This window comes from Meriones unguiculatus, chromosome 11, assembly GCF_030254825.1.
Source record: "Meriones unguiculatus strain TT.TT164.6M chromosome 11, Bangor_MerUng_6.1, whole genome shotgun sequence".
NCBI lineage: Eukaryota > Metazoa > Chordata > Mammalia > Rodentia > Muridae > Meriones > Meriones unguiculatus.
This window is the reverse complement of record NC_083359.1, coordinates 26,132,515-26,155,622: the sequence shown is the minus strand read 5'-3', so window position 1 is coordinate 26,155,622 and position 23,108 is coordinate 26,132,515. Positions and strand designations below refer to the sequence as shown.

Here is a 23,108-nt window from a genome sequence, read left to right as displayed (position 1 = left end):
AGAAATTATTTTCCATGCACTAATAATTAAAATATGATGCTTTGCACTATATTTCCCACATTTGGGTAGCTATTACTTGTGTTTGTTTTATTTGTTTGTTTGCTTTTTGAGATGGAAGTCTCATATAGCCAAGGACATCCTTGAATTTCCTAAGTGCTGTTACAGGCATATACCACCATGCTGGTATGGCTTTGTACATGCTAGGCAAGCACTATCAGCCAAGCTACATTCCCAGCCCTTGTTCTCTTCGTTGACACCAAGTCTTATACTTACAGGCAAGGCTTTGAACCTGAGACAGTACTGCTTTAGACTCAGTGCTAGTTGAGCCACCCACCTGGCTTCATATTAATTCTTCTTTTTTTTTAATTCTTTTTTTTTTAATGTAAAAAAATGCATAGAGTTTAGTGTGACCATTGATTGTACAGTTGAGTGACGTTAAGTGTGTTTACATTGTTGGGGCAGTGTTCCCATCTTGCAAATTAAAACTTGTTAGACAACAGATAACTGTTTTCCTTTCCCAGGCCTTGCTGGCAACCATGATTTCTACTCTCTGCTTCTACTTCTTCTTTTTTTTTTTTTAATAGGTATTTAAGTAGAGGATCCCCTCTATCTATAGGGGATCATTTTCAAGGTCCCCAGTTATCAAAGCCACAACCATATGAGCTATAGGGGTCATTCTCATTCAAACCATCACATTCCATTTTCTGGGATCTCATAGGCTTGCGCCAAATCATATCATAATGCAAAAATACATTCAGTCCAACTTTGAAAGTTCCCAAAGTCTATTATAGTCTCAACACTGTTTAAAAGTCCAAAGTCTTTCTGAGATTCATGGCAGTCCCTTAACTGTAACCCTCTTGTAAGAGCAAAATCAAAAGGCACATCACATCCTTGGCCTTGAAAATTACTCCATAGATAGAGGGGGTTACTCTGCTTAAATCCCACTCCCACTCCCTTTTTCCGCTTAGTATCAGGCTTTCCTTTACATTTTTTATTTTCTGGAGCATAAGACTTGGTTCCAACAAAACATTTCCTGGTGTTCCTTTTCTCCTCCAACTGTACCTTATGTATGTCTCCTTACCTCAGTGTTCATTTTAGATTTGCATAAATTATTATTGATAACCACATGACACAGTCAATGCTAGGCTGTGTAGAAATCTCCTCTGCTAGTGCCATTAATCCAGACTCTTCAATTTCAGACAGATTTTTCAGGACAAGGGCAAAAAGCTTTTGTGCCTTTTGTGCTTTTGCGTCCGTCTCCCCCCTCCCCCTCCCCCCCCCCCGCGCCAAAAGCACAAGAATAGTCTCCAGGCCATTTATTGAACTTTTTTTTTTTCAAAGAACATCTGAATTTTTTAATCCTTTACAGATTACTAAGACCACTTTTGACTAAGAAAACTGTAGAGAGTTAGTAACTCTGGAAAATTGACACATGCTACCACCTGGCATCTGCCTGCGGCAGTTACTAACTCTCTACAGAGGTTTAGTCTGTAATCAGCATGGCAGCATGCAGATTCATGCTAGAACAGTAGCTGAAAGCTACATCCAGATCAGCAGGCAGAGAGGCTTGGGGGAGGGGGCTGATACAGCTTTTGAAACCTCAAAGCCCACCTCCCAGTCATGCACTTCCTCCAACAGGGTCACACTTCTGTGAACCTATGGGGCCATTCTTACTCAAACCACCACACCACTAGATGCCTATAACTGAAGTCCATATAAAATTGGCTTTTATTCTGTATACACTTAGAAGTTTATTTTGTTGTTTTTAGATAGTGACCCAAAAGTCTTTCAAATTTATAATTTAAATACCTTTGATAAATGGCTAATTTGAAGTTTAAAAAATAGGTATATCTTTATAGTTGGCACTATTAAGTGTAACTTAGTCAGTGTTACTCTGTTTTGGGCACTAGTTAAGTTAATAATTATTCATTACTTTATTTAGCAGCCCAGAGCTTAGGAGGCATGTGTCTGTAATCCTAGCACTTCTGAGGCAGGAGAATCATGAATTCAAGTTTGGCTTAGGTTACATAGTGAAACACTCACTACAAACTGTAATTTTTAGACACTGTATCAAATTAAAAAAATTGTCTAGTTTGTAGATACAATTCTAATTAAGGCACTTGTTTGGGGGATGTTGACAAACAGGGCCACATGCATATTGTAACCCATTACTGAATTACACTTAGACCCTCTAATTATTATTTCAATCACATTCCAGTGCTACTTATATTTTACAGTGATCCTGCAAGTGGTTTTTATATTCTTGACAACTTACTTAAATTCATACTACATTAGATAGAACACACAGATCTACAAATGCTAAAATAATAAAATGTTAATTATTGAACATCAGTTCAAAGATGTATGCTCCTTATATTAAATTTTTGCAGAGAAACTAAAGACCTTTGGATCTGTTGATAAACACTTTCTGCTGCACTGTAAAGCTGGTCTGTAAGCAAACGGATGATACAGTAAGAATGGTCTAAAGCACAGAATACTAGAAAATGATAGATTGTAATGTTCTATTTCCTAGACTTAAAAGATGACTTGCGGTAGATAGGCTGGAGAGATGGCTCAGAGATGGCTCTGCTCTTCCAAAGGTCATGGGTTCAATTCCTGGGGACCACATGGTGGCTCATAACCATATAAGATGAACTGATTCTCTCTTCTGGCAGATGTAAATGCAGATAGAACACTCATATACATAAAATGACTAAATCTTAAAAAAACAAAAGATTACTTGGGGTTAAATTATTTCATTTATTTTTATTGCTGAGGCTGGGTTTAGATAGCACAAGCTGGTCTTGAACACATGTAGCCAAGTTATGTGCGTATGTTTTTTTTTTTTTCCTGTTATAGAACCATTAAATACAAATAAGAAACATTGTTACAGAAACATTAAATAACGGTATGGATTTGTGGTGTGTGGGAGGATAGGGTAGATGAATGCAAACAGCTGCCAGAGTGGAGTAGTGTGGGTCCAGTCCTTGCAGTGGTTAGACTGGTCATCTGAGAGGCTGGGCTGTGGATGCTTGTGCAGCTCTGGCAACAGTTGGATAATGTCCTCTGTGAGGTTTGTGCAGGACTCCAAGAGCCCCTGGATTTTCCATCTTTCCTCTTGATTGTCCAGTTCCAACAGTTCATACATGTTGACCTCATTGCCAGAGCCCGCCAGCAGAGTCGGACGGTTCTTGAGTCGGAAGTGAGGATTAATTATTAATTTTAATAAACTAACATACGACACATGGGACCTTTCCAAGAGGCTCTAGTGGAGACTAGATGCCTTGCTTTATTTCAGATTCCTTTTTAGCCAGAGTAAAAGCAGTTCAGTACAATGAGTTAAATTCACAAGGAGGTGTGATTTTGACAAGGTATCCCACCTGCTGTCTCAAACAAAAGGAGATAGACTTGGAAATTCTTCACTGACTCCAGTGAAAGCCTGATAAAAGCAGTCTTTCTGTTGAGATTTAACTATCAAAGCAGCTGGCAGAACAGGGGCTCCCAACACCTCATCTGGCATATCTGAGTCTGTTAAGGTATAGTTCCTCCTGGTGTCTGTCCATCTGTTTCTCCACAGCCAGCCTCCACTGCAGCTTCTACTTGTACTTGGTGGTGACTCAGTGTGCTACCTACCAGCCCCACTCCAGCTTGCTCAGTTAGCTCGCACTTGCTCAGTTAGCTCGCACTTGCGCCTCTCCTGTGCCCCTCTCCTGTGCTGCCATCCTGACCCTCCATCCCCATCTCCTTTTTTATGTATCCATGTGTTGATGTGTGGAGAGGTGCCCAGCCAGGCCTTAGGATCCCCTGGAGCTGTAATTAAGAGAAGGTTGTGAGTCACTCCACATCCCTGCTGAGAATATGATTCAGGAGCTTTAGAAGAACAATACTGCTCTTAACCATTGAGCCATCTCTTCATCCCCAACTTTGGTCCTCTTGATCCTGCCTCACAAATTCTGGAATTTGATTACAGGCATCTGTACCATGTCTAGCCTAAAGCTATCATCAATATATTAACATAAAGTTTTATTTTTGAGAAAGGATTTATGATAACTAGGATAATATACTGTAACAAAATTATGTGGGCCACTGAAACTGGAAAGTGACCAGGATATGGGAGGCTACCGTACTTAAGATCCTGTATGTAGATCTGAGAACCTCCTTGAGGCTAATCTAAGGTGTAGTGAAGTGACATGATTTATTAGTGTTTTGTTTTTGTTTTGTGAGATGTAGCTTCATGTAGCTTCCTGAATCCTAGGATTCTGGTAATTGGGATACAGAACTGGTAGTTCTGTTTTAGAGGGAATGGATATAATTTTGTTTGGAAGTAATTTCTATTGCGCTTAGATGCTATTGAATTAATTTCATTTGTCCTGATTAAATATTGACCTAACCAAATTTTACAAAGAAATGTGCAGCAAAATCAGTTTATAAAGACACTTTCCTGTCTTTCTAACCTAGTCTGTTGCTGTGTGCATGTGCACGCATGTGTGTAGAGGTCATCCTGAGGTGTTATTCACTGGAGTTGTCTTTCTTTCTTTAGTTTTTCTTTTTTTCCTACCTTTTCTTTTGAGACAGTGTTTCAGTGGGACCTGAGACTCACTGATGAGGCTAGGCCAGCACCCAACAAGCTCCTGGGATCTACCTATGATTGTATCTGTTCCTGAATCTGGATTATACACTTACCATCACATCCAGTGTTTTCCATGGTGCTGGAGAGTAAACTCAGGTCCTCAGCATTTCTGCAACTTTAGTTTACTGATGGAACTATTTTTCCAGTACCTGAAGAGGTACACATCTGCTTGAAATAAAACAAATCTAGATGTGACTGTTCAAGTGGTTATAGACTTCATTTTTACCTTCTGTTTGCCAAAAGGGTAGTTTGATTCATCTAGAGCACTTGGACCTGTTTGAGCTAACTCTCCTGAACTTTTCTCTGAATGATTAGTTTGTTCCAACTCCTATGCTTGTCTGTAGATTATAGTACCTTTGCATTTCTGTATTTTTGTATATGACTTTTAAAAGAATCCCCTCCTACATTTACTTCTTGGGAAAAAGAATGGGAGGAGAGCAAATGAGAATCAGTTGTGTTCTGCTGAACTTCTCTAAGCAGAAGAAAAATAATTAATTTGAGGTCAGAAATGAGTTGGTTCAGAGTACTTGTAAGTTCATGCAGATGAACATTGCCATCATTAAAATGAACAACTTTCAAAATCAGATGAGAAATGCAGGGGAGCTAGTTGTATGGCACATGCCTGTAATCTAGCACTAAGCGGCCACATGTTAAAAGCCAGCTTGAGCTACATGGTGAACTCCAGGTAACTCTGGGCTACAAGACTCTGCCTTAAAAAACCGAAAATTAAAAAATAAACCCAGAAATATACCTGATGTAAACTAGGTAGTTGTTGGTAAACATTTCACTTAGGTTTCAAGTATTCTGGAAGGGAATTTAGATAATGGTTCTAAGCTTAACCCAGGAAGCAGTGTGAGTTTAAGTATAGGGTTGATTAGTAGTACTAGAAATTATGAGCAAAATCATAAATAAAACCCCTATCTTAGGGCTGAGAGATGGCTCAGAGGTTAGGAGCACTGGCTGCTCTTCCAGAGGTCCTGAGTTCAATTCCCAGCGACCACATGGTGGCTCACAGCCATCTATAATGGGATCTATAATGGGATCTGGTGCCCTCTGCTGGCATGTAGGCAGAACACTGTATATGTGGTAAATAAATAAAAAAATAAATCTTAAAAAAAAAAACAAACCCTATCTTAAATGGGATCCAAATCCTAGAATGAAAAAACCGTTTCTTGCTTTTGGATTTTGAAGATGGGCACTCACTATGTAGCTCAGTAAGACCCAGAGCATCTCCCTGCTTCTGCCTGACTAGTCTGGGGTAGCTGGTATGCTACCATTCACAGTTCAAATCATTTTGACAACTGACACTGTCATCTATTCCTGGAAGTATTATGGACTTTCTTTGCTTGTTTGTTTGTTTGACAGGGTCTTTTATGAACTTTTGATCCTCCTGCCTTCACTTCCCAGGTATGCTAGGATTACTAGTATAAGCCAGGTATGTGTCTCTTTGCCCAGCATTTGCATTGTTGAGACTTAAACCCAAGGCTTTGATCATCTAAGTTAGCCTTCTACCAACTAAGCTACATCCCTAAACTCCTAGACTGGGGCTTCTTCACTGATTTCTCTTGTTCTGACTAAAACATGTTAAACACCAGTGTCCTTCTCTTTCTTTAACTTTGGTACTTGCTACTTGTTCAAGAGTCAGTTTTCAAAATAACTTAAAATAATTGTAGCCACAGGAAGTGCAAAAACAGTACAGAGGTCTCTTGGATCTTTACTTTTCCTCACAAATTATTTTTACTAATTTTGTGTGGTGCTGGAAATCTATGCCAGACATGTTCAAGCAAGCAGTGAGCTATAAGCTGTAAGCTGTATCCTCCCTCCCTCCCCCAACCCCCCTTGAGCTAGAGTCTTGCACTATAGCCCAAGATGCCTTGGACTCTAGGTCCTTCTGTCTCAGCATCTGGAGTGCTTGTGTTGCAACCATGTACCATTATGTCTGGAAGATTTTTTTTTTCACCCATCCCCCGCCCCATGCTGAAGATGGAATCCCTTGGATCTAGCACATGCTAACGCATACTCTGCCGTTCAGGTGTGCTCCTAGTCAGAACTTTCTGTGGTAATTAAAGACTGAAGATGGGAAAGGGTTAGAATGAGTCACCAATATCTGCTCTGCAGCACATGTGGTAGGAAGAAGATACTCCACATACCACCTGGTTCTTAGAGCAATTGCAAGCAGCTTTTTAAGAGGAAGGGCATGCAAGAGATTCCATTCTACCTTCCCTCTGTTGAGCTTGCTCCTTGAAGAGCATTGATATGGGACATAAATGTCTGCTTTAGAAAAACGTAATCAACAGTGCTTATGGGAAGTTCAGATTATAGTTGTGTTTAGGGAAGACTTAAGTTTCAGTGCCAAGACAGAGCAGGGTTCTGTTTTCAAACCCTCCTGGTGAGACAGGCTCTCACGTATCTGAGACTGACCTCAAACTCCTGATCATTCTGCCTCACCTCTGCAGAAGATATACTCATGTGTGGTCATCTATACATACATAAAACAGATAGACTTTAGTTATGCATATTACTCTCACTATGCTGAGACAAAGATTTTGCTTTAATCATAGTGTGACTCTTGGAAATCAGTTTCATAACTAGTGTCTCACTGTCCATGTGAGGTGGCAATGTGATGACTGAGGATATGTGATCCCTCTTTTCTTTTTTCTCTTAAAGTGATTTGTTTTCTGTTCCCTTGAGGTAATTTTCTAATTATTTAAATATTTTGGGGCTCAGGGAGATGTTTCAGTGGTTAAGAGCACTTAATGGTGTTTCCGTGGACCTGAGTTTGGTTCCCAGAGCCCACGTTAGGCTGCTTAGAAGCTTCTGCAGCTCTAGATCCAGAGGATCTGATAACTGCATGTGTATGTGCCATGCCTTCACACCTCAGTTTAAAATAAATTTAAAAATTTTAAAAATCTAACCTGGGTGTAAGTAATTGGTAGGTAAAGTATGAGAATTTCAGTTCTATATTAGAGAAATAGAAAACTGTTTAAATGAAGTAATATAAAAAAAAAATGAAGTAATATTTATACCTAACATTTGTTGATGAGTTTGTTGAGGATTACCTGAATCCATGAGCTGGGAACTCATTTTATTTTATACAGCCAAAACTAAAATTTGTAGTTGATAGGCACTCTGAAAACTTCACTTTAGATCAACTAGGTGTGGTGGCACATGCCTGTCATGCCAGTGTTTGTGAGGCAGAGGCAGGAGGATTTGAGTTTAAGGCCAGCTTGTACTACATAGCAACTGCTGGGCCAGGCTGGAATATACAGTGAAACACAACCTCAAAACATTTAACAAATCATTAAAGATTATTATGATTAAGTTCTCCAGACCAATAATTTATTATTTTTAAAGAGGAAGTTGAGAGGATCCTGTCTTTGTTTGTTTGGGTTTTTGAGACAGGCTTTCTCTCTATAGTCCTGGATGTCCTAGAACTCGATATATATGTCAGGCTCCGCCTCCTGATTGCTGGGATTAAAGGCATGGGCTACCACAACTGGCCGGAGATTTACTCTTTTTAGTTGTTGTTGTTTTGCAGTGGGGTGAGGTGTTTGAGATGGCGTTTCCCTGTGTAGCCTTGGCTATCCTGGTGGTGTTTTGTAGACTAGGCGGGCCTTGAACTCACAGAGATCTGCTTGACTACTTCCCTGAGTGCTCGAATTATATGCATGTGCTACTGCCCCTGGCCAACGTTTTATTCTTAACAAGTTATTCTGAACTTTCTGGAGAACATTTAAGAGGACAAGAATGTAAAAAACAAACAAATACTGAAAAAAACTGAATTATAGAAAACATTGACATGGAGTTTGCAGGGTGCTACCTGATTGGATAGCCTGCTGCTGACCTTTGGTTCTCTGTAATTTTGCCTTATAAGACTGGCTTTAGCATTGTCTTGTGCCAGGTGATGCCATCTTGGTGTTTAAAATAAGCATGCTGATGTACACTGAGATTACTTGGAATATGGTTTCATTTTTATGTGAAGGCAGTAAATACAAAAAATTTACATTTCTTTATTTTAGCCAAGGTACAATAAACCAGTTACATTTCCTGAAGCTGAGATCTATCTAGGCATATATAACTGGTTTTAAATTGAATTTTGTTTGAAAATACTGCTTGTCTGTCTTTGCCTGCCTCCCTCCCTTCCTTCCTTCCTTCCTTCCCTCCCTCCCTCCCTCCCTCTCTTTCTTTCTTCCTTTTTTTTTTTTTCTTTTCTCTTTGAGACGAGGCCTTGCTATGTTGTACAAGTTGACTGGGAATTCAGAATACTTTGTTACACCCTTCTTGGTACTGCCACTAAAGATGTGGTTACTCTGCTCAGCTGAAATTATTTCTGAATGTAGTATGTGATTTTAAAGGGGATGATAACACTGAAGTGATGACTCGGGAGTTGAGAACACAGAACTGCCCTTCCAGAATGGGGTTCAATCCCCAGCACCTACATGGTAGCTCACAATAGCCTGTAACTCCATTGCCAGGGACTCTTCCTCTGGCCTCTGAAGGCATTGCACTCATAGTGCGTACAGATGTTCATGGAGCCAGACACCAGTGCACACAGCCTAGTAAAAGCAAACTTTGAACCCATACAGTTCTGTCTGTCAGCATTGGAAATAATTTGAATATCAGTTCTGTGCTGTTCAAATTGGTCTGGAACTTGAGGTCTCCCTGCCTTAACAGCATCATGGGTGTGGGGACTGCAGACAGGTGTCACCATCCTATCTATTACACTTCTAAGAGATGTTATAACCAAAGGGAGATGATTATGTGTAATGGATGGGTGCATTTACTGAAAAATGTACCTGGTTCCATGAGTAAAATATCACATGGCATTTCATATTCATCTGTCTGATAACAGAAAGATCTATTTTAAGTAAAGCCATCTATTCTAGTATTGTGTAGGGTAACCATTTGGATATTTCTGATTTTCTCTAAAGTGTAGGACCAAAAGAAGTGGGGAATTTTGTTAACTTTGGAGAGAGCAATAGTATATTTTTGTTTTTTGTTGCATAGGTATGTATGAAGTTGTTTACATTTAAGATGTTGAATTATAAATGTCAACTTACGAGCTTCCTTTTGTTCTTCCATTTCCTTCAAAGGTTTGGGCCCCATGGGATCCCTGTGACAGTATTTCCCAAAAGGGAATATAAGGACAAACCGGACGCCATGCAGCTCCAAAGTAACACATTCCAAGAAGGGATAGAAGTCAAGCGGGAAGTGAATGGTGCTGTTCCCGATGACCTTTCTCCAGTCCCTCCTCCTGAGCGCCTGTGGACTTCCAAACCACCTCCTCTCTTTCACGAAGGAGCACCTTATCCTCCCCCCTTGTTTATCAGGGACACATATAACCAATCAATACCTCAGCCGCCTCCTCGGAAAATTAAGCGACCCAAACGAAAAATGTACAGGGAAGAACCCACTTCAATAATGAATGCAATTAAGCTACGGCCCAGGCAAGTCCTGTGTGATAAGTGTAAAAACAGTGTTGTTGCAGAAAAGAAGGAAATTAGGAAAGGTAGCAGTGACTCTTCTAGGTATGAAGATAAAAAACGGAGAAATGACAGTGTAGCTACTGTGAACAAAAAACTGAAAACTGACCATAAAGTGGATGGGAAAAACCAAAACGAAAGTCAGAGACGAAATGCTGTGGTGAGGGTTTCCAGTATTGCTCACAGCAGAGGCAGAGTAGTCAAAGTCTCTGCTCAGGCAAATACATCAAAAGCTCAGTTAAGTACCAAGAAAGTGCTCCAGAGCAAGAACATGGATCATGCAAAAGCTCGGGAAGTATTGAAAATTGCCAAAGAAAAGGCACAAAAGAAGCAAAGTGAAACCTCCACTTCCAAAAATGCACACTCGAAAGTTCATTTCACACGCCGCTATCAAAATCCTAGCTCAGGTTCCCTTCCACCTCGAGTGCGTTTAAAACCACAAAGGTATAGGAACGAAGAAAATGACTCCTCTCTGAAGACAGGACTGGAGAAAATTCGAAGTGGCAAGCTGGCCCCTAAGCCGCAGTCTCGCTGCACCTCCACCCGCTCAGCAGGTGAGGCCCCTTCAGAAAATCAGAGTCCCTCAGAAGGCCCTGAAGAGGCCGCCAGTGAGGTTCAGGACACAAGCAAAGTGCATGTGCCTGGTGAGCAGGAGGAACTGCAGACGTTGGGCAAAAAGGGCAGCAAAAGCAATATCTCTGTTTACTTGACCCTAAATCAAGAGAAATCTGACTCTTCCAGTGCTTCAGTATGTAGCATTGATAGCATGGATGATTTGAAATCTTCCAACTCCGAGTGTAGCTCTTCCGAGAGCTTTGCTTTTCCTCCAGGCTGTATGCATGCACCTTCTGCCTCTTCTACTTCCTCTTCAAAGGAAGAGAAAAGCCTCAGTAATTCCTTGAAAATGAAAATCTTTTCCAAAAATGTCTCTAAATGTATCACACCAGATGGCAGGACCATATGTGTAGGGGACATTGTTTGGGCCAAGATATATGGCTTCCCATGGTGGCCAGCTCGTATTCTTACCATAACTGTAAGCCGGAAAGATAATGGCCTTTTAGCCCGACAGGAGGCCTGTATTTCATGGTTTGCGTCTCCAACAACATCTTTCCTTGCTCTTTCACAACTCTGCCCCTTTCTAGAAAACTTCCAGTTACGTTTTAATAAGAAGAGAAAGGGTCTGTATCGCAGGGCTGTAACAGAGGCAGCCAAGGCTGCTAAGCAGCTGACCCCTGAAGTGCGGGCTTTGTTGACACAGTTTGAAACGTGAACATGGACAGTAAGGTAGGCGAGAACCGCTGGAGCTGCTACAGTTCCCCGGCTAGTTAGGAATCATTTCCACCAGGTAGCTTGGCCAAACTGGGGAGAAATCACACTTAGTTGGCATTTTATACTTAATATATAGCCATTTTTAGACTAAGAAGCTTAAAGCTGAACATGCTATCAAATTTTCTCTTAAGGAAGTGAGATTTTATCAGTATTTTCAAATTTTGAAATCTAAAACCATCCTAAGGCATAGAAGCCATAGCCTCAAATGAAACAATTTTTGCAGGGACTGTTAATTGCCATTTGTACTTGTTGTATACACACACACACACACACACAAACACAAACAAACTATTGCCTGTCACCATGTGACACAGTTTGCATATTGGGTTTTAATAAGGGCTGGAGCTGGGGGAACAGTAGATAATCAATGTCTACTTGTTTTATTATTAGTGAACACTTAGACTTTCTATGCACATAATGGTATAAAAGTTTGATATTAGGTGTTTGACAAACTGAGATGCTTGCTATGACAAATTGGGATGCTTACTGTTTAGGTATAGAGCCTGCTATACACATTGCCCAGTATTTGGGATGAAAATTAAGACTGGATAGGTTTGAGTTCCCACTCTCTTGTCCAATGAGGACATAACAAACTTTTGGACTTATGGTTGGGAGTTTAGATAGGTTTTATTTGGGGTATATACATAATTGAGTGAAAATTTGGTCAGATTTCTCTTGATTGGCTGTTCCTAAATTCTTAGGACAGGCCTAGTAATTTCCACTTTGTGAATTAATGTCATGTGTAATTGTTGCATTTTGGATGTACCTAATTTGATAGTTTTAAGAAGCATTTCCATTTAAGGTAATCTGTTTGCAGGTCAGAAAATGAGAAATGTAATTGTGTAATGCATTGAAATGTAAAAAAAAAAAAGCTGTAAATAAAATCAACTAAATCCAAATTATTTGTGTGTGTTTCTCAAAAAGCTTTGAACAGTTTCAAAATAGTAGAAAATTATTCTTTGTAATTAGAAAAGGTGAGAAGTCAAACTTAGTTTTTTATTTGCCCTGTCAGGGAATATTATCTAAGTAAAATTCAAATTGCAGGAGCTACAGTGAGGGTCTGTAGTAATGCCAGCTGATGGAACTCTAGTTCCCACCAACCTTTCTTAATGCTTTTAATTTTGTTTTGTTTTTTTGTTTTTGTTCTTGTTCTTTTTAGCCTTGATAAATTGTCATATGCTTTTAAAAAAGTTAGGTAATCATGGTTGGTCTGCTCTCTGGTCTTCTGCCTCAGATACCACTGCTTTTGGGGCTAGTAATCTAACTTCCTATTTTTCTACATGGTCCATGTATCCCTAAGATATTTTGACTTTTGAGAAAGAGTCTCACTATGTCACTTTGGCTGGCCAGGCTGACCTCAAGCTCAGAGTCCTGCCTGCCTCTGCCTCCTGAGTGCTGGGAACAGAGTCTGACTGCCTGTGGAGGCAAGGTGATCTCAAAAATTAAGTTGCTTCCAAGCTTTCTGTTTTTTTAAATTTGATATAATTTCAGTTTGGTACTTGTTTGAGATTCAAAAAAGGTAAACTTTTTGTGGATTTTTAAAATAATCCAGTGTGAGATATATTAGTTAGTATGGAATTAATAATATTAAGATTAGCAAAATTTGGAAATTAGCTTTTTAAGGCTAAATACCTGATTATTTCTGAGAAAGAGAATAGAATTTCTTCTGGGGAACTTAGTCAATGCTTTTTGATTTTAATAAACACACAATAAAATAAAAAGATGCATATTCTTTCCTGCAAACAGAAACTAATTATCTGATTGTGACAGGCTAGAAGGTTCATGGTGTGGTAGAGGGCCTGTAAGGGAAATTATCTTTCCAGGATTTTTGAGTAACTGTTTTAGATCAAAGTACTTGTTTATTTGGTTATCTTTGAAAATTGATTTAAACCAGGAGTCGCATAAAGTGTAATTTAAAACGATGTGTAGTGATCTGGGATGTTTTGGTGTAGTAGTGACTTTGAAAGTGGGTGTTGCTAATAGCAAGGTGCTTTTGGCAAATGTACCTTTATGGCATAAACCATTTGTGCTATTTCAGAAGCTACAAGGGAAAATATGATCAGTGATTGTGGAGTTTATAAACAACATTCAGCCAGGTGTGGTGGTATGTTCTAGTGTTTCCAGTATTTGGGAGGTGGAGGCAAGAGGATTTGAGTGACTTTGAGACTGCCCAGGCTACATCAGGAATTCCTGCCTGAAAAATAAGCAAAAGATGTATTTGGCTCTGTTTGCTGGTGTGCACCGTTAATCCTAGGAGGCTGATTATCTCTGAGGTTGAGGCCAACAATGTCTGCAGAGTGAGTTCTAGATCAGCCAGGGCTTCATAGTGAGATATTCTTTTATAAAAGTATTCTAGTAGAATTTTCCAAGCAAGGTGATCTAGTATCTATTGCAAGGGGCGATACAAAGTTTTCTCTGAGAAGATAAGAGGCACTTTTTGTATGGTCATAACCCAAGTGAGCATTTTTTTGTTTTGTTGTCTCATTTGGGAAGAAAATTGACTAAAGGACTAGAATGAGCAAGTGTAGAAACCAAGTGAGAAAGTTGTCAAAGGGTGTCTTTAGAAATTTAAAACACCAAAAGTATTTTTTTTTTTCAAACTGAGAAACCAAGGAAATAGAATGGTCATTTAGAAGAGAGATTTATCCAGTTTTTTCCCCACAAAGCAGGTGACCTGTAAGAGTCTTATGAAGGAGTTGGGAAGAGTAGGATTCACTTGTCTGAAGTCTATGATTTGATGGTGTTGTCCCTAAGCGTTGTGTCATGTATGGCAGGCTGGGCTACAACCCAACCTTGAGCTTCTGATCCTCCTGCCTCCACCTCTTGTGCTGAGATTCGTGGTGTTCAGCACTACACCAGTTTATGTGATAATGAGTAGTGAGCTCAGGGTTTCCCTCTGTGTTAGCTAGGCACTCTACTAACAGTTTCATCCTTTTCAAGTCTTAGAGCAGGATCACACTATACAGCCCAGGCTGACTGTGGGCTCTTCTGTGCTGGTATGATAGGGCATACACTAACAAGTGACTGGGAACAAAATGTTAGTGATGGTGATTATAGATTAGTATTAGTGGAGCAAGCAGGAATTTAGTTCTGAAGACACTGTAGGCAGGCAACATAGAACTGGTACTAAAATCGGCTGTTTCAGAGTTTTAGCTAATTAAGAGAAATTGTTACTTTTTAAAGTTGTTTGTTGAAGGAAACACATGTTTCAGACATTGCAAAGTGGCCAGTTTGCCTTTATACTGAATAACTGAATTGAGGACCGGAAATCAAAAGTTTATAGTATGTATTTAAAATTAGATATTCTCATTTGAGGTGTGAATGTTCTATGGGTTGTGCTGAACTGGTGGCACACTAACATGCCTATAAAAGTTTAGTTCAAAGATTTATGTTCAGTGAAATTCATTTTCTAAGGAGGGGCATATTCAGTTTTTGCTTTGGAGCTATGCAAATGTAGCCATTAACACTCTAACGTGAATAACCAGAATAGAGAGCTAATGTTGGTGTCATTCCATTTCCTGCCAGGAGACAGTGAGTGTCCAATCCTCATTTATTACTTCCACCTGGTTCTGACTTGAAAGGCTCTTACTGTGTGTTTCTACAGGTTGTATACTATTACTGTACTGAGGCCTTCATTCAGCCATAATTTCATGAATTAAAATGTCACAGTGGTAAATGATTTATTAAAGTTTTTGCAGAGTATCTGAGTATTTTTGCCATGACAGTTGATTCTAAGGTTCATCTAAGGTCAAAAAGGGATGCCATTTAAATTTATTTTTGTGGTGCTTACTCTTACAGTGCACTCTAGCTGGGATGATTCAAAAGGACTTTCCCCTTTTACTTTCCCTGTATCTTAAGTTAAGAATAACATTGTTTTTGTCTTATTAAAGTGAGTTATAATTTTATGCATGCTTAATAGCCATGACTTAAAATTTACCATTTTGGGGCATACTTTCTTTTTAGAGGATTTTGTTACATGGTCCAGGCTGGTTAGGCATGCAGTGATCCTTCTGCTTTAGCTGCTTGAGTATAGTATTGGATCACAGGCATGTACAGGCATGTGCCACCACACCCAGTCTAATGTTTTGCCTTTTTTTTTTTTTTTTCCACCAATTAGAGTCTAACTGTGTAGCCTTGCTATGTAGACCAGGTTGGCCCTTGCTTATCATCTTAAAACCTATTTTAATTGTACAACTAAAAAAAAAAATCTGGTGTGTGTGTGTGTGTGTGTATGTATGTGTGTATGTGTATGTGTATGCATATGCATGCATGCATGCCACATATACAAATGCCTTCAGAGGCAAAAAGATGTTAATTCTCCTGGAGCTGACCTTATAGGCCATTGTGAGCCACCAGATGTAAGTGTTTGGAAATGAAGAGCAGCAAGCTTTTGGAACTCTGAGCCATCTCTCCATTGCTCATTTGTACAGTTCTAAATATGCTAAGTATGTTTGTGTTGTATAACCATCACCACTGTCCATCTGTAATCTGGATGTTTTGCTTTGCTTTTTTTTTTTTCCTCATTTTGGTTTTTTGAAAGTAGGTCACTATACTGATTCAGGCTACTTTCTAGCACAGGACAATCTTGCCTTAGCTTCCCAAATGCTGGGATTACAAGACTGGTTTATAATCAGTATTTTTAATAGGGTTTTAAATTTGCTGAGAATTGGTACTAGGAATGCTTGCTTTTAGAATTTTTTGCTGTGTACCTGAAAACCTGCATGAGGAGATTATGTAGATAACAGTGCTAACAATGCTTTCTACTTAAGAATTGCAGTAAAAGTTTTAGGTGAATTAAGGTGACTACATTAACCTATTCAATGATTTTTAATTAAAATAATCTTTCAATAGTAACAATTGCATGGATAATGACTAATGGAGTCATTTAAATTATTTTGGTAATAATGGAGGCTGGAGAAATTATTTATCAGCAGATGAAAATACACACTGTACTGAACCCAGTACACACAGCAGCTCACAGCAGCCTGTAACTTTGCTTCTGGGTTATGGGACACTGACTTCTGACCTCTGAAGTGTCAGGACTGTAGACCTGCACCACTATGCCCATCTCTAAAGGCATGGTGTAAAGATAAAATCTTTACATTTTTTTGTAAAAATTTGTCCAAAAATAAAAAAAAATGGAAGGTCAGTCAGGAAAGTTAGCATTGGCTAAACAGCAGGTTTGAGGCCAGCCTGGGCTATATGAAGCCTGTCTTAAAAAAGCAAAAAACCCCTCATAGTTTTTATACTGGTATCCTTGTCTACAAGGAAAGACAAGTTCTTCATAGCTGATGGATTAGTGCCCCCTCCATGTGTGTGTGTGTTTAGGGGTAGGTGTGGGTGTAAGTATGTTAAGGTTTTGTTGTTTGAGACAAGGTCTCATGTAGTGTAGGCTGGCTTCAAACTTGACATTTTCTTGTCAAGTCTTCTGTCTCTGACCCCTGAGTGTTGTGTGAACTACTTGCCACACTTGGCCTGGAGTGTTGGAATTTTATGGTTAAACTTTTTGAAAAAAGGAAAACAAACCAAAAAAAAAAAAAAAAAAAAAAAAAAAACATGTCATGCAGTGGTGGCACACACTAATCCCAGCACTCGGGAGGCAGAGGCAGGTAGATCTCTGAGTTCAAGGACACCATGGTTAGCACAGCAAGTTCCAAGATACAAAGAGAAAAAAACCTTGTCTCGTTGAAAGTGAGGGGGAGTCAAAATTTAATGCATAGTAAATTCTAGCAAGGGTGTCTTTTTAAAAACTGTTAAGGTATTTTGCAGTCATTTGTGTCATTTAACTCTCATGTAAGATTTTTTTTAGAAGCTATTGAAGAAGTCTGGTGTGGAAGATCCTGATCTCAGGTTAGCCCAGGCTGCATAATAAGACTGACTCACTTTGTGTTCTCTGGAAAAGGAAAACAAAGCCAAACTATTGAATACCTGGGGAGAATATTTTTCCCAGTGGAAAAGTGAACTGGAAGTTTTTGGTTGCTTAAAGAGATTATTTCTGTAGAAAGGTAAGAGTACCATCTAGATAAGAGTAAAGGAGAAAATAGATAAGTAACAGCTGTGATGCAGGGGAGTTCCAACATTAACATTTTTGCATTAGCTGTGCTTGACAGCAGGTTTTTCTCAAGCAAAGAGTAGTGTCTTTCACTTTTTAGGCACATGTTTGAAAGTGTTCTTGATCCAGATGCCCTAACCTTACTCTGATCTGAGTTAGACATGAGGCAGGTCACCTCATGTTATCATCTATGACATGGGGAGAGTACCACATCAGGAGGTAGTTTTGATAATTTAAGTCTTTAAAGCCTGGAACAGGGTCTGTGTAAGTACTTCTTATATTACCAGCCACTTGTGTGTAGCATAGAAACCTCATTTTGGTAGTTTTTGATACTATCTGTCAAACATTATGTACAAACATTATATACTTAGCATAAATGAAAAGTTTTATCTAAGTTTCTGTAATAGCACTATTAACCACAAATATCTAGAAGTAGCATATACTCCCTGGGAGTTTGGTAGTTTATGTTTTGTTTTGAGATTGGCCTTGGACTGTTGGTCCGGCCTTTTACCTCACTGAGTTCTGAGATTACAGATTTTTGCCACCATGTGTGGCTAAACTTGCTGGTTTTAGCTGGCATTTATAGAGACTAACTATTGGTGGTCATGGGAATTATATGTAGGATATAGAAATCATGATGAAAGCTCATTATATGATCATTTAACTTAACACACTTCAAGATTATCTAGTACGCTCCCATTCTGCTCACAGCAAGCATAGGAATAAGTAAAAATGCCATGTAGAGCTGGCAAGATCGTAAAATAGGTAAAGGAGCTTGCTGCAAAGCCTGACAATCTGAGTTTGATCTCTGGGTACAAGGTAGAAGGAGAGAACTTACAACTGTAAATTGTCCTCTGACCTCCACACACAGGCTCTTCTGTGTGCACACAAAAGAAATAATCTTTTACTTGTAAACAAAAAGGAAGACTGACTCAGACATGAAGTTAGCCAGTCTGCACAGCTTCTGTATGTTCTTGGGGCCTTGACCTTTAAATAACTGTTGAAAGAGGGGCAGCTGTTTGCACATGTGTTGGGTAGGAGATTTTGGAGGGAAATACCTGGGTAAGTATATGGTCAGTCCTTCTCCCTTCACTTCAACTTTTAGAAGAGGATCTGTCTGGGAGAGACATATCTAGATCTGAGTCCAAGTTTACTGGAAAGAACTATCTTCCAGGTTTGTCTAAAGCTTAGCTGTGTGATCAGAAATTGGTTAAAAAACTAGAATGTCTCTACAAAGAGACTTCTGCATTTTTTTCTTGCTTATATTGCTTTAGAATATGAGTGTTTAGTTGAATCAGCTACATGCATATAGTCAGAATTTTCACTTTTGTTCTGGTCTTCGCATTAAGCATAGTCTCCTGTTTCCTCCTTGCATTGACTCTTCGAGGGAGATTGTGTACTTATCCTCTTCTCTTAGACCTCATGATCTCTGCTGCCCCTAGGAGAGCACCATTGTCACACTTAGACTTTATCTTAGAGGACAAAATAAGTAACTTGAGCTTGACATTTTGCTGCCTTTTTTATGGGGGGGGGATCCTTTCCTTTACTGCATCATAGTCAGTGGTCCTTACCTCTTCCTAATAGACAGCCTATTGGGTGGTAAGTTTCCAAAGAAAATTTCAAGGTCCTGAAAGGATTGAGGGAAAGCTCATATTCAGCGTTAGCACCAAGTTCCTGGCAGGTTCTGTATTGGAGCTGATATGCTGAGGTTTTACTTAGCATTTTAAGGGTTGCAGTAGAGAAAAATAAACAGGAAAGGTGAGTTCATCACCTATATTTGTGCTTGTTTACATAAAATCAGAGGCCAATTCATTTTTAAAAGTAGAATTATTTGGGGCTGGAAAGATAGCTTGATGTGGTTTAAGAGCACTTGTTGCACTTGCTGATGACCTGGGTTTAGTTCCTAGTATCCATCTCTATCTCCAGTTTTAGTTGCTACAATGCTGCCTTATAACTTCCATTGTCACCGTACACATATGTACAGGCACAGCACTCATACAAAACATTTTTGAGGCATTCATACATGCATATAATCTATTTGGATCTTATTCATCCCTTTCCCCTAACTGCTCCCAGATTCACCCACCAACTTTTTAAAAATTTATATTTTATTACAACCCTTGGTGTCCACTCACTGGAGCATGGTTGACTTTACTCTTAGAGAAAACTGGTTGGGTTTAGTAAGGAGGTGCACTTTTGAGGCAGAAACAGGCATATCTGAGTTCTGAGCCAGCCTTGTCTACATAACAAGTTTCTGGATAGCCAAGGTTACACAGAGAAACCCTGTTTCAAGAAACACAAACACAAACGCATACCTCTGAATAACTCCCTCAGCCTCTGTACACGGTCCATAGTTTCTGGGCTTGGGTGGTTCCCAGGGTGTATGTGTGGTGATCTCGAAGTCCAGTGGAAGTTCCTCAAAGCAAGCTCTAGAGTATTAGCTCCTTTTTTCTGTAGTTACACATGCCTCCGTTAACAGTACACTTAGATTACTGTGTAAAACCTTACTATCCGAACCTCATTTTAAGGAGTTATTTCTCTCTAAACTAGAATTCAGAGGTGATTGTGTTTATACATTGGGTTTTTCAATATCAGGAGAGCTTACTTTAAAAGTTTATTATTTACTATTCTACTGTTTTTTATTTGAAATTTTAATTAATTAATTGAGACAAGGCCTCACTTTGTAGCTCTGGCTGTCCTGCAACTTGCTTTGTAGATCAAGCTTGGCTGGAACACAGAGATCAACCTGCCTCTGCTTCTGCTGAAATTAAAGGGTATGCATAGCCATGCCTTGCCTGATAATGAAATTTTCTTTTCAAGACAAGGTCTCTATGTATCCTTGGCTATCTTGAAACTTACTTTGTAGAGCAGGCTGGCCTTGGCCTTGAGAATGCAGACATCCACCTCCCTCTGCCTCCCCAGTGCTGGGATTAAAGGTGTGCACCACCACTGCCTAGCATTTGCCTGATTGTGAATTTTAATAGTAAATAGTAATAAATAGATAATCCCAGAGCTGGCTGTGCTAATGATAAGGGATTTGTTTATAGTAAAACCAGGAATATAAGTACGTAACCAAATATGTTTAAAAATAAAACTTAAAGCAGGATGTTCTGGCTTATGCTTGTAATCCTAGCACTCAGAAGACAAGGCAGGAGTTTAAGGTTAGGCTACAGAGAGCTCTAGACCCAGCCCCAGGAATGTAGTTGGTGTAAGACCCTGCCTCAAAAGCAGAACAACAGCATGCTTAAAGTCTTTCATTTGACTTACGTTCAACATTTTAGGCTTCGTTCAGAACAGAAAGCCTAAATGATAAAGTTTATCATGTTAAAAAAATCCTCTTGTTCTCAGCCAGTTAGAATCGAAGCTGTGCAAGGATGATCATTAACATTCAAGGAAAAGGGGCTTTTGATGGTCTTTGAGCTACGGAATGATGTAGGATGGGTGAGGTGAAAACTTCAGCCCTCTGGACCATCCATATGAAGACTGCTCCAAGAACAGGCTAGTATTAGATGGTAAACCTTTTTCTTTTCTTTCTTTTTTTTGCTCAGGGACATAAAACATTAGTTAGCTCCTTTTTCAGTACAGGCTTACTGGAGGGCACTTCGCAAGGTTACATTTTGCCTCTAATGGGACGTGCACACAAGAGTGCCCTTTTCCTGGCCATGGTAGGGGTACCCACCTGGCTTTTCAGGCTCTCCAGTTTCAAAGCTTTATAGTCCGAAGCTGCAAGTTATCCAGAATAAACTCATTAGAAAAATTCAAATTAATTTTGGTCTTAGTTTAAAAAAATTTTTTTTGTTAAGATGGATTAAAAAGAACTCTACTGACTGCTCTATTTTTGTTAACTTGGTTTTTTCTACCATAGGTCTCAACAAATGGCAGCTATTACATCAGACAGTGACGAGTCCTGCTGCTCCCTTACAGTGTCTGACAGACCACTGTGGATTCAGACTGGGAGCATTGAAGTTAACAGTGAAGCGGGCAGGTCTGTCTGTCTTAAGCCCTGCCAGGAAGTGAAGAGGGCACCACATCATCACTTAACCATCCCTGAAGCAGATTAGGCTAGCCTTCAGAAGACATTAGTTTTATTGACCTTGGTAGTTGGGTGTACTTCCTTTAGGTAATAATTTCCAGGAACTGAAAACACTTTTCTAGAATAGAGCCTCTTGTAAGCATATGTATTGAGAGCAGCCTTGTGAGTCAAGCTTTACAATGTAGGCTTATGATAGTTGGCTGATTCTTCCTGAAAATTAGAGACTGGGTCATTTTTCTTTTTTCACAGTTTCAGTCTTTGTCACTTAATATTTGTCACCTCTTTGTTACTTACTATAACTTATTTGTTACTTATTACTGTATGCATGAGATTAGGGGATGGGAATGTGGCTCAATTGGTAGAGTGCCTTTGTCTAGCCTGTACAAAGCTAGGGGTTCATCCCTAGCACTGAGTAAACCAGGCATGGTGATACATGCCTGTTAATCCCAGCACTCAGGAGGTGGAGGCAGCAAGCTCAAGATCATCCTCCTTACCCCAGTAAATCCGAGAAGAGCCTAGACTACTGGGAGTATCTGCCTTTAAGAAGAGAAAAAAATAATGTGTAAGAATATGTATGTGGGGCCTAGTGTGGTGGGGCACCCACGGCTTTAATCTCAGCACTCAGGAGGCAGAGGCAGGTGGATCACCAAGTTCCAGGCCAACCTGGTAATGGGAAGTTCCTATGATAGGAACATAGGGAGTTCTAAGATAGCTAGGTCTATATAGTGAGACCCTGTCTTCAAAAAGAAAAAAAAGAGACGAACATGTAAATGAATACTTAGTATAAGGTGAGTCAGAACTTTAGAGGTGGTATGATAGGATGAAAATGTTGTAATCTATTGCTTTATGTGACTTAATGGATAACGTATAAAATTGATTTTGGACTCTTACATGGTAGGAAAGGTTTATGGATTTTGATTGTTCCTTTTGTACTTTTTATGTTTTATTATTTATTGTATTTATTTTCATTTATGTGTGTGTGAGAATATATGCCAGATGTGTGTGCGCGCTCTTGGAAGCCAGAAGAGAGCTTCAAGTCCTTTGGACTGGAATTACAGGCATCCTCTGCCTGATGTGGATGTTGGGAATGGAACTCGGGTCCTCTGCGGAACAGTAATGTACTCTTAACCACTGAGCTATGTCTCTAGCTCCTGAACTTATCATTTATTACTTTCTTTTAAAAAAATATTTAGTCTTCTGGGATGGGGATATACCAGGGCTATTTGATATGCTGTTTATGCAGCTGTTTATGGATAATTGTATCTTTGCATGTGAACTTTGATACTGGTTCAAAATGAAACATTTTCCATTGAATACTGTATCTAAATTTTGGGCTCTTAGCTAAATAGGCATGGTAGCCACCTTAATATAATATATTAAAGAAGAGAGGATTTGACTTTCTGTACTTCTTGTAGTCCTTGGCTTTCTTGGTCTGGTCTTCAACTGCCCTTCAGTAAGCCTTACATTAAAACCAGATTTTGAAAGGCACAGTTGGGAAACTGTCTCTGTCCCTTTCCTTCAGTTTATAAAGGGTACATTCACTTCCAAACTTCTATGTGAATCTGTCTGTTAGTCATATTA

At 39.4% G+C, this 23,108-nt stretch overlaps 1 protein-coding gene across 9 annotated transcripts in view; it reads left to right on the top strand.

Annotated features, from left to right (window-relative positions):
• The window catches only part of Pwwp2a (PWWP domain containing 2A), a 39,979-nt gene that overhangs the window by 13,082 nt on the left and 3,789 nt on the right, over nt 1-23,108 (top strand). For 6 of the 9 annotated variants that reach the window (XM_021648673.2, XM_021648679.2, XM_021648676.2 and 3 more), the window contains one exon: nt 9,724-12,341. In XM_021648673.2, coding sequence (XP_021504348.1) covers nt 9,724-11,383 — 1,660 coding nt within the window. In that variant the 3' untranslated portion in view covers nt 11,384-12,341. Of the gene's footprint in view, nt 1-9,723; nt 12,342-21,359; nt 21,480-23,108 lie in introns of those variants that run through there. The other 3 variants (XM_021648675.2, XM_060363830.1, XM_021648680.2) reach the window with 3 other exon arrangements.